The sequence below is a fragment of the Nansenia antarctica genome (assembly GCF_963989245.1).
Source record: "Nansenia antarctica genome assembly, chromosome: 15".
Lineage (NCBI taxonomy): Eukaryota > Metazoa > Chordata > Actinopteri > Argentiniformes > Microstomatidae > Nansenia > Nansenia antarctica.
In genome coordinates, this window is record NC_137685.1 from 12046404 (window position 1) to 12057793 (window position 11390).

At 44.6% G+C, this 11390-nt stretch overlaps 1 protein-coding gene across 1 annotated transcript in view; it reads right to left on the reverse strand.

Annotated features, from left to right (window-relative positions):
• lhfpl4a (LHFPL tetraspan subfamily member 4a) overlaps positions 1 to 10053 on the reverse strand; it is a gene marked incomplete at both ends in the record, with an annotated part of 45213 nt that extends 35160 nt beyond the window's left edge. Inside the window, one exon of the mRNA XM_080545489.1 lies at positions 9648 to 10053. Within this exon, the coding sequence (XP_080401615.1) occupies positions 9648 to 10053 (406 nt within the window). The remainder of the gene's footprint in view (positions 1 to 9647) is intronic.
• Positions 10054 to 11390: the final 1337 nt, after the last annotated feature.

Genomic DNA, 11390 nt, shown 5'->3' on the forward strand with positions numbered 1-11390 from the left:
GAGAGAGAGAGAGACAGAGAGAGAGAGAGAGAGAGAGAGAGAGAGAGAGAGAGAGAGAGAGAGAGAGAGAGAGAGAACCTCTGTGTGTGGCACCAAGCCTCTCTGGGGAGAGGTGTCATTAGGGGGGTGTTTCTGTGATCAGCACCATGGGAGGGAGAATATCTTTCCCAGGAACCCGGTGTGGAAATCTCAAGGCTTTCTTTTTCCTAAAACAAGGAAAAGCATGGGTTATACAGGAAGGAGCTCTAAATAGGGTTTGGCAACCTATCCCCGGTGTTGGCAACCTGCCATAACATGATCATCTCCATTGTAAATAGGCTGGTGATTACCCTGAGTGTTTACGTATATGATTGTCGGACATTTTGACACCCACTATGCCACTCGGGGGAAAGAAACAGCTCAGACAAATCTTCAAATGATTTGACCTCTTCTCATAAGAACACCTACCAGTACTTCCACTACTACGCCAAATAAACGCCTGGATGACACAAAACGTCCTCCAACTAAACAAGGACAAAACAGAGATAATTGTATTCGGTGCACCTGACAAAAGATCGAAAGTCAGTGCAAAACTTGATTCTCTCTCTCTTCACAGTAAAAAACAGGTCAGAAATCTTGGTGTAATTCTAGACTCCGATCTAAACTTCAACAGCCACATAAACTCAATAACTAAATCAGCCTACTATCACCTGAAAAACATAACAAGAATGAGAGGTTTCATGTCCAAGCAAGACCTTGAAAAACTCATCCATGCATTTGTTTCGAGTAGACTTGATTATTGTAATGGTCTACTAACAGGCCTATCTAAAGGAGCTGTTCGTAAATTGCAGCTCATCCAAAACGCCGCTGCTAGGGTCCTAACAAAAACAAAGAAATTTGAACACATTACACCAATCCTGAGATCCCTGCACTGGCTACCAGTCTCTCAGAGAATTGAATTCAAAATCCTCCTAATTACATACAAATCACAAAATGGTCTTGGACCAAAATACATATCAGATCTCCTCCCACCCTATATTCCCGCAAGGTCCCTAAGGTCAGCTGAGACAAATCAGCTAATAATTCCAAGAGTAAAAACAAAACACGGTGCAGCAGCTTTCAGTCACGCTGCTGCATGCTCCTGGAACAAACTCCCTGAAGAAATCAAACAGGCCCAAACCCTTAAAATATTTAAATCTAAGCTAAAAACCTTCATGTTTTGCACCAGTTATGATTAAACACAAACACTTCTATCAATGTCTTTTTTCCATTAACTATTGTCTTTTTAAATGTTTTATCTATTTACTTCTTATATTTGCTTTTATTCATTGTAATTTTTATTTTCTTATGCTCCTCTTGTGGAGGGATGTGGAGGGATATGGAGGGATATGGAGTGGTGTAGAGGGATGTAGAGGGATGTAGAGGGATGTGGAGGGATGTAGAGGGATGTGGAGGGATGTAGAGGGATGTGGAGGGATGTAGTAGAGGGATGTAGAGGGATGTAGAGGAATGTGGAGGGATGTGGAGGGATGTAGAGGGTTGTAGAGGGATGTGGAGGGATGTGGAGGGATGTAGAGGGATGTAGAGGGTTGTAGAGGGATGTAGAGGGATGTAGAGGGATGTGGAGGGATGTAGAGGGATGTGGAGGGATGTGGAGGGATGTAGAGGGATGTAGAGGGATGTAGAAGGATGTGGAGGGATATGATTAAACACAAACACTTCTATCAATGTCTTTTTCCCATTAACTATTGTCTTTTTAAATGTTTTATCTATTTACTTCTTATATTTGCTTTTATTCATTGTAATTGTTATTTTCTTATGCTCCTCTTGCTGTATTTTTAAATAATGCATGTAAAGCACTTTGAATTGCCCCTGTTGTATGAAATGTGCTATACAAATAAACTTGCCTTGCCTTGCCTTACTATGTAGTTCAACTATCAGTAACATGGCGGTAGTTAAACTCAAATAAAATCCTAGTAGTTTCCTGTAGTTAACAACTTATTTTGTGGTGTAGCAGTGTAGTAGGCTACTGTCACTACTTTTTTTCCCCAAAAGATTTTTTTATTATTAAATTGGAATTTAACTATTGTTTCATCCCTTGAATATCAATTTCCCCGTTCTCTTCCCTCGCCTCTGGTCTCCCCCACTTTGCTCCACCTCACCATCTTTTTCCATCCCAGGGATTTCAGAGCATTTCAGTCCCACACTTTCTGACACATGGTCATTGGTCAATGACTGGTCATCATTTCGTAATTGACTTTCATGTGTTGGATGAAGAAGTTCCAATGTCGTGAACTACTTTTACAAAGTATAGACAAACTCTATTTCTCTTATCCATCCGATGGCCTGCCGACAGGCCCTAGCACCGTTATGCTAATTGTCTTGCCCTGTACATGCTTCCTATGTTCCCATGTTTACGTAGGTAGTCATGCGTTACATCCTCTCAAAGCTATGATTCTTGCTCTTCGAGCCAAATAATCTATCTCAAGATACAATCACAACAGCAGACACAATCGACGTCGCTGATAGACCACCAACAAACACACTACATTGAGAAATTTGATAAAAACTCACCAATTTCCTTGGTAAAGTAATTGGTCACCTAGTTAAATTAATTTTCAGAGTATCTTCCCCAATGGATGATGTCAATCTCTCTCTCTCTCTCTCTCTCTCTCTCTCTCTCTCTCTATCTCTCTCTCTCTCTCTCTCTCTCTCTCTCTCTCTCTCTCCGCAATGGCCGGTCCTGAGCTCCGGTGTGGAGCAGCTGTCCCCCTCCTGTCCCTGACTGGGGGAGCGTCTGGCTGGCCAGCCTGCAGTCTGGCACACAGCGGAGCTCCGCCACAGAGCAGAGAGGCCCTAACACGGAGCTGCACCACAGAGCTGATTAAACTATCATCTCCACCCGGCCTGGGAGCATTAGGCCCACATCCAATCCCATTAGATGGCTTCCCCTCACTCTCTCTCTCACTCTCTCTCTCACCCACACACACACACACACACACACACACACACACACACACACGCACACACACACACACACACCTGTACACCTTTCTCTCACACACACACACACATGCATACACACACATATACATAATTTCCCTCTCTCAAACACACACACATGCACGCACACAGTATCTCCCTCTAGCTCTCCATTTCTCACATTCAGTACAGCACATGTGAAATATTTGTTCACTTACTCTGTCCCACACACACACACACACACACACACACACACACACACACACACACATACACACACACACACACACACACACACACACACACACACACACACACACACACCCACACACACACACACACGGATCTGTCCCTGCTCTCAGATGAACATAACTGAAACCGTGTATCAATAAAATAAAATAAAAAGTGACATTTTGCTATGAGCTGCGTTTGGTCTCCTCTTTCTAATCAGTCCAGCTGAAAACTATTCCTTCCTCCTACACCTAATTACACGTTCACAGCCACATGACTTAAACCTCTCAATACACACTAACAATACACCTCCAAAACCCTCACCTGTCAATCACCCCACTACATCTTTGGCCACTAAACAGTTTCAAACCCTCCTGCTTTCCTTCTCCTTTCTTCTTCTCTTCCCTCACTCGTTAGCTCCTCCGCCCTGGGAGGTGTGGAAACGAGGGAGCTGAGGCGGCCTGATCTGCCAGTGATGATGATGATGATGATGATGGGGTTAGGGTGGAGTGGAGAATAATTGGTGATGGCTTAACCTCTGGGGGGAGAGGAGAGGATTATGGGTAGGGAGAGTAGAGTGGCCCGCTGCGATGTGAAACTCTGGGCAGGCTCCCCTCTCTGATTGGACATTAGCTATGAATTAGCAGATTCCCGACATACACAGGTTCCCGACACGCGCACGCACACACACACACACACACACACATCGTAAGAACATAATTAATGCCTGGCTTCTCTTTACAGCACGGGTCCATGTAAGGCTCCCTGGTGAATAGATAATGAGAAGGGAGACTTCTTTGTTTGTTAAATCACCTCAATCTCAGCAGAGCCTGAAGAACACCTGTATGTATCTAGGTACGACTGATAAGGCAGTGTTTCATTTCATCTCTGTATCATGCTCTACTGTTGGGTGTTTCATCTTTGTATCATGCTCTACTGTTGGGTGCTTCATCTCTGTATCATGCTCTACTGTTGGGTATGGAGACTAGATTCTGATACTCCTGGAGAGATATTGGGTTATTGGGCAATATTCCAACCTAGCTCGAACATACTTCAAAAACTGCAAAAGGTTAATCTAAGTAAGATGTAATAGCTTAAATCAAGGCAATATATGCTTGTTTGCCAAGTGAAATGTTCCTGTTCTTTTGGCAATTTTGCTTATTTTAAGTAATATTTCTCAATATTTCCCCCATTTTATTGCTTTTTTTCCCTTCTTGTTTTTGAGAGCTGGCTTTTTGCAGTGTGTTCTAATCACCAATCGACTATCTCTATAGGATACTATCACATAGTATCTTTGCATGTATCATATCAATAGACTTTAAAGCCCTTGTCCCTGGTGGGTTCTGATTGTCGGTATCAGTCCAGATGAAGAGACCAGATTGGTGACTGATTTCGCAGCGTTCTGTGTATAAGGTTTGCTGCATCCCCCTCCTCCACTTCTGTATCTCTAACTCTGGGTGGACTGGTTTGCTGAGCTTTCTCTCTCTCCCTCGCTCACACACTCTCTCCCACACACTCAGACACAAAGGCAGCAACAATGCCACCATTGATGGTGACGCTACGGAATCGTGACTCGGAAAAAAAGCATCTGATAATATTGAGAAGGATCACATCTAACCGTGCTTGGGCAGTCTGAGTCATACACACAAGTGTATTTACTGTAAGATTGTTTATAGTTTCTGGAATATGAGATGATCATAGCAAAAGCGAGCGTGGTGACGCTGCCAAATACTTTCAAAAGCGGAGATGCGATAGACTATAGAATAAAACATGTTAAGATAAGAATGCACGCATCAAAGGTTGGGTTGTGCAGTTGTGCAAGCGTCTCTGGAAGAATTCTAATAATTTTTGGTTCTCATCTACCCAGCTTGAGAGAGAAATGGAACCAAAAAAGAAGTCGACAGACATGAAAAGAAAGAGAGGCAGTGAAACTAGAGGACGCTCTCATCTCCATACAGTGTATGGATGAAAACATTTATGAAAGTTGCTCTGTTTTCACAGGTGTGACGTCATATCTAAGACATGGTTTAACTGTGGGCTGAGATGCGAACAGAACACAGGGTCAGGAGAAGGGAGGGGAGGAAGTAGTAATAGTCATCCGTCGACAGCTAAATGGAGCATTTCCCATTCTCCCTGAGATGCTCACTTTCCTCTCTCTTATTTCCCCTCTCCAGCGATCTCTGTCCTCTGTGTTTGAAGCGGAGGCGTTCGCTGAGTTCTGGAGGGCCCGACGTCTGCTGTATCCCCTGCAAACCTGCCCTAGCCCCTGGCTGTGGACTGTGTCTGTCTGATGTGCCTATCAGGATTGTACAGGACGGGGTGCTTAGGTGGCGTAGTGGGTTAAGCGTTGACCATGTTTGATTGATTGATTGAAAACTTTATTAGAAGATTTGCAGAAGTAGGTACATGAAAGTACATATTACATACAAGGTCAACTAACAGGATAAAAACCCAAGAAAGCCACTGGCTTATTTCAATTGGGGTCCTTGATACTCAATTCATCGTTAATGTAACCGCAGGGTCCCCGGTTCCATTCCGGCCGGGGACGAATCCTGCATGTCATCCCTCCTCTCTCTCTCACCCATCCTTCCCGTCTAAATCTCTACTGTATCTGTCAATAAAATGAAAAATATGAGTGGGACTGTCACTCAGGAAAAAAAAGAAAAAAATAAGGATTGTACAGGACACTCCAATGATACTTTACATAGGCCAGTGAATAACAAAATGACATTAGAAAATATCTATGTAAATACCTTGAATGTTAGAAAGAGGATATGCAGTACTTCTAGGTTGATAACAGAATGAGCAGCGATATGTGCTTGCAAGGAACATTCCATCCTCCCTGGACCCTGGAATAATGCCTATGTTATGTTAAGTGTTGCCAAAATTCCTCTCTTACCCTTTAGATCTGAACTCACATGGCACAATGCTTTTGAGCAATGTTTTCCGTTTGGGGCGGAATTAGAATTTAGACAGGCATTCAATATCTCTACTGGGTGTTCCGCTCCGGAAAGGTTCAATAATGGTCTCTTGCAATTAGTCACTTCTGATGACTCTGTTAAAGCAATTTCTTTATTTCTCATTCCTCAAGCACTATAGGAACCTGTTGGGAGAAAAGCTGCCCATCTGACCCCTTTTTGGCATCTTTAGAGACAACAGTCAATATGGCAGGGAACTTTTCTGCACTGCACTGTTTTGCACTGATCCATCAATCCTATGGGGTCTATCTTTTATAGATAACTGAGCTTACAGCTAAGCTTATGCCAGCATTCAAAATAGTCACAAAACAAATGGCAAAAAATGTTTGCCAGTTTAAAAAAAAGACATTAGCAGAAATGCACAATGACTTGAATGTCATCCATTCGCTACACTATTTGTTAAACACATTTGGTTTGGTTTTTCCGCATTCAACCAGTGTTATTGAAACCAGATTATTTTTGGATTCTCATTTGGACGCCCGGAAATTATTATATAAGACAATTTCAAACCCTTTCTGCTCATGCAAGAACATGGCAAGGGCCACATATTAGATTAGCAATAACTAACTAATACAAATTCCTGATTAAAAGGCCACCGCGATGAGGGGATGGGGGGGGGGGATTAGGGGGAGGAGTGGGAGGAGTGGGAATCCAGGGATAGAAAGGAGGGAGCATGGAGAGAGGAAAAGAGGAAAACAGCTTCTCTGTATCCACAGTTTTCAGTCCAATAAAAAGGTCATTCCACGTTGTGTTAACGTCTCATGTCAAACGTGACCTTTAAGAGTGCGAGGGAGGAAAACTCAATAAAGCTCGCGGGCGTTGATGAAAAGGTAAACACACAGCATTATAAATGGCACTACACCTTAGCCCTTCTGTTTCCAGGGGAGACGGCCTGGAATAACATTCTAGACTATAGAATTGAGCGTTCAGTGTTTTTCATAAAGCTGGAGAGGATTCAAATGAGGACCTGCTGCAGCATTGATGGTTATGGAGATCCATTGCTATCATTATGCAGCAGCATTACATGTACTGTACATTACATTGATCTCCAGAATGGATAGGCCCCCGTTCAACAAAGAAAGAGAGAAAGAGTGAGAGAGAAAGATATCCAATTAAAACGATAACATATACAGTATACAATACTGTGTGCAGGATTCAAATGATGTGATCACAGCCGAGCGAGAAGGCCCTTGCATTCAACCACAGGTCCCAGCAGCCTTTGCAAAACATTCCATAAGAGCATCCTCAGAGCTCTCCCTACCCCCTCAGAGCTCTCCCTACCTCTCTCAGAGCTCTCCCTACCCCTCAGAGCTCTCCCTACCCCCTCAGATCTCTCCCTACCTCTCTCAGAGCTCTCCCTACCCCCTCAGATCTCTCCCTACCTCTCTCAGAGCTCTCCCTACCCCCTTAGAGCCCTCCCTACCTCCTTAGAGCTCTCCCTACCTCTCTCAGAGCTCTCCCTACCTCTCTCAGAGCTCTCCCTACCTCTCTCAGAGCTCTCCCTACCTCTCTCAGAGCTCTCCCTACCTCTCTCATCTTAGTGAGCTGACTCACATTTGACTCAGCTGGTTGTGCTCCACGTGGACGCTGAGCCCAATGAGAAATTACCGTGTCACGCAGATCTTCTTCCCTGACGGTGCTCCCTAACGGCACTTGAGGACACCTGACGATGACAAGGCATACATTATTGTAGCCCAGGTGTCCCCCGCAGCAGATCCAACATGTAGACAGTGTGCCCGGGGCCAGAGGTACAGGAGAGGTGGGGATGAGGGTTAGTTTGATCTTTAACCAAACCCCCCCATCCTCCCCCCGAACAAGCCCAATGATGTTGTGTTGATTCATGGGGGGTGTGTGTGAGGGGTTAGTGGTGGCCTAGGGCCCTAGTGGATAGTGAGTTGGACTGGTGATCAGACAGTGATGAGTTCGAACACCACCACTAGTAGTGTGCCCCTTGAGTAAGGCACTTAGCCCTAAGTTACTCCAGGGAGACTGTCCCTGTAATCACTCATTTGGATCAAAGCATCTGCTAAATGTAGAAACAAATTGAGGGGCAGACAGAAAGCAAGGTTGATGCAGAACCATTGCCTGGTTCCAGTGTCCCTCTCTGTTTCTCTCCATCTCTAGAAACAGAGACCTGGGTGGAGCAGAAAGGGGATTCACTTCAGTCCATGTCTAAAGGTGCTGCGTCCACCACCCCTCTCTCTCTCTTGGGGAGGAATAATTATGTCATCAATACCTCTGCCTCATGTCATGTCTTGGGGGAAATAACCTTGTTCACAGGCTATTGCACACAACGCATATAAGCCTGCAACAAGAATGACTCAATCCTGGCTTTGGGGAATGAATGAATTTATTATTATAATTTACTGGGGGAGTTGTAGTGCCGTGGGAGATGTTTGATGCAAAGTAAAGTCAATGTATGTGTGCGTGTGTCTGTGTGTGTGATGTGCTAGCAGCAAGTACTCATCCATTTCCAGCACCTCGACTTTCACAACTTTCATCGTAAAAACTCTCACCTGAATTAACAGTCGGTAGGTAATATACTTTTAGGACCAATTAATTTGCACTGTCTAAGTAATTAGCAGTTTGTGCAATTAGAAATCAGTGAGAGGCTTCCATGCGACAGAGTACATACTGTATGCGGGCCTATATTGGGCTAACTTGCGACTTCTATTGGCTCCACCTGAGTTTCCTTTCCAGCCTCGCGCGCCTCTTGCGTAAACTCGCGCCGAAGCGACCGCAATTTGGTGTAAAAAAGCTTTTAATAAAATAAGATGAAGTGACAATTCTCGATGTTTTAGACTGGTTTCTGTCAGCACGAATAAATCTGCTTATTGAGTGAAAGATTAGCCTCCATGAACAATCTGATATGATGTCATATAGAAAATCATGCCTACTTTGGGCTTATATATATTATAGGCAGTTGGTACACAAATAGAAACCGTGATCTTTGATGGAACATTGCTGAGGGCCATTAATTAATATAATTCCATTAACTTACACTAAACAATTTGTTCCATGCGTGATGTCACGTGACTTCAGTAATAGGCCTAAAAGATTACAACTTCTGTTGGGAGGATATTACAGGCCCCCTCATTCACATCACACACACACACACACACACACACACACACACACACGCACGCACACACGCACGCACGCACGCACGCACGCACACACACACACACACACACACACACACACACACACACACAGTGCCATTGAATAGTAGGACAGAATGGACCTCAGGGTTCGTGAGCAGAATATTTAAGTTGCGTCTACATACCCAGCCATCACCTTGTCTTGAGATGTCTTAATAAGATGTCTTAATTAACCAAAATGTCTGTCAAGATGTCTTAAGTCGTCTTAAGACCTAACCTGAAGACATGCACTCATGCACTCGCTTAAGATGTCTCGAGACAAGGTGATGGATCCGTGGAGGTGGAGGTGGAGGTGTTTCAAACGCCAGTCTCTTACCGCAGAGCAGCTGCATCCAGGCGCACGTCTTATAGACAGTGGCCGTGTTGCAGAAGAAGAAGAGGGCGAAGCATCCGATGCAGGTCAGGATCAGCACCATGGACAGCAGCACGAAGACGGAGGCCGCCTTGAACGCTCCGGAGGGGATGGAGCCGAAGTCGGCGAAGGTCCCCTGGCAGGCCAGCTCCCGGTTGGAGGTCCCCTGGCCCACGCAGTAGTGGAACAGGCCGAAGTAGCCGGCGTGCTGGGTGTGCACGCTGTCCCCGATCCAGTAGGGCTGCATGAACACCACCACGGTGATGATGGCCAGGCAGATGGTGAAGATGGCCCACAGGACCCCGATGGCCCGCGAGTTGCGCATGTAGTTGTCATGGTAGATCTTGGAGGCTTCTTGCGAAGGCAGCATTTTCTCCCCCAAACCGTGAGCTTTTAGAATGATCAGGTTCTATCTCCGTTTAGAATGAGAAGGTTCTATCTCCGTTTAGAAAGATAAGGTTCTATCTCCGTTTAGAATGAGAAGGTTCTATCTCCGTTTAGAATAAGAAGGTTCTATCTCCGTTTAGAATTATAAGGTTCTATCTCCGTTTAGAATGATAAGGTTCTATCTCCGTTTAGAATGAGAAGGTTCTATCTCCGTTTAGAATGAGAAGGTTCTATCTCCGTTTAGAATGAGAAGGTTCTATCTCCGTTTAGAATGAGAAGGTTCTATCTCCGTTTAGGGCAGTTCAGAGATATTGAGCGTCAAAGTTTTTACATTCCATTATGTTTTTAATGAGATGGAACCTTTGTATTTTATGAATTACTAACTCAAAAATGTCAACATTTTAAAAATAACACCACACAGGCATTAATAAACACCTAATGGATCAGATTATGTAAAAAACTCAATTTTGACAAAAATTGAGATAGAACCTTATAATTCTAACGTCACAATCTGGTCTCCCCCTCGTCTCGTATCTCCCTCTATCTCACTCAACAGTCCCTCAGCAATGCGTTTGATGCGTTGGAGATTGAAAGGGGCAAAAACGCTCTTACGCGATAAGGTTCTGCAATCTGCACGGTCTCCCGAATATGCCAATATCGTCAACCAGAAGGTTCCTGATTCTGTATCTGCCTCTTCTATTGTCTCTGATCCAAAACGATTTCCAAATTAATCAATTCAATCAAGATCGGAGCGTGATTCCACCGCGGTGGGAATGAAAATCCTCCCTCCTCTCCTCAACGCGTAAAGACACAGCAGAAAAAAGCTCACATCGCCAAACACACAATGGTCCAAGAAAAACGAGATGAGAAGCATTTTCTTTGCAATTCACCAAAGTCTGAGTTCTAATAACAATGTGGCTTCATCGACTCCCATTAGACCCAGGCGATTCGAGTCCCAGGGTTGGAGGATCTGCATGCAAACCAATGGAGATCTAAGGAAAACGGGAACATTCCTTTCAAGCGTCTGTGGTGTTGTCATTTACATCCCAAAAAAGAGGGCGAAACGTCTCCTTTGAAGAACTGCAAGGAGGAAATAGTCGTATATCACTACACACACCAAGACCCCATGGTTGTGCTTTGGATGCTGTCTGGTGGACCCCCCTCTCGCTCTCCCTCCAGAGGGTCTTTCCTCCGCGCGCGCACGCTAAAGGGGGTGTTGAGGGTTGCCGATGACGGCGCGCACACATTTTAAACATTGCCAAAATTGGAAAGCCCCCCAACCCAACGCCCCTACATCATTGATAATTCGTGACATTAGGA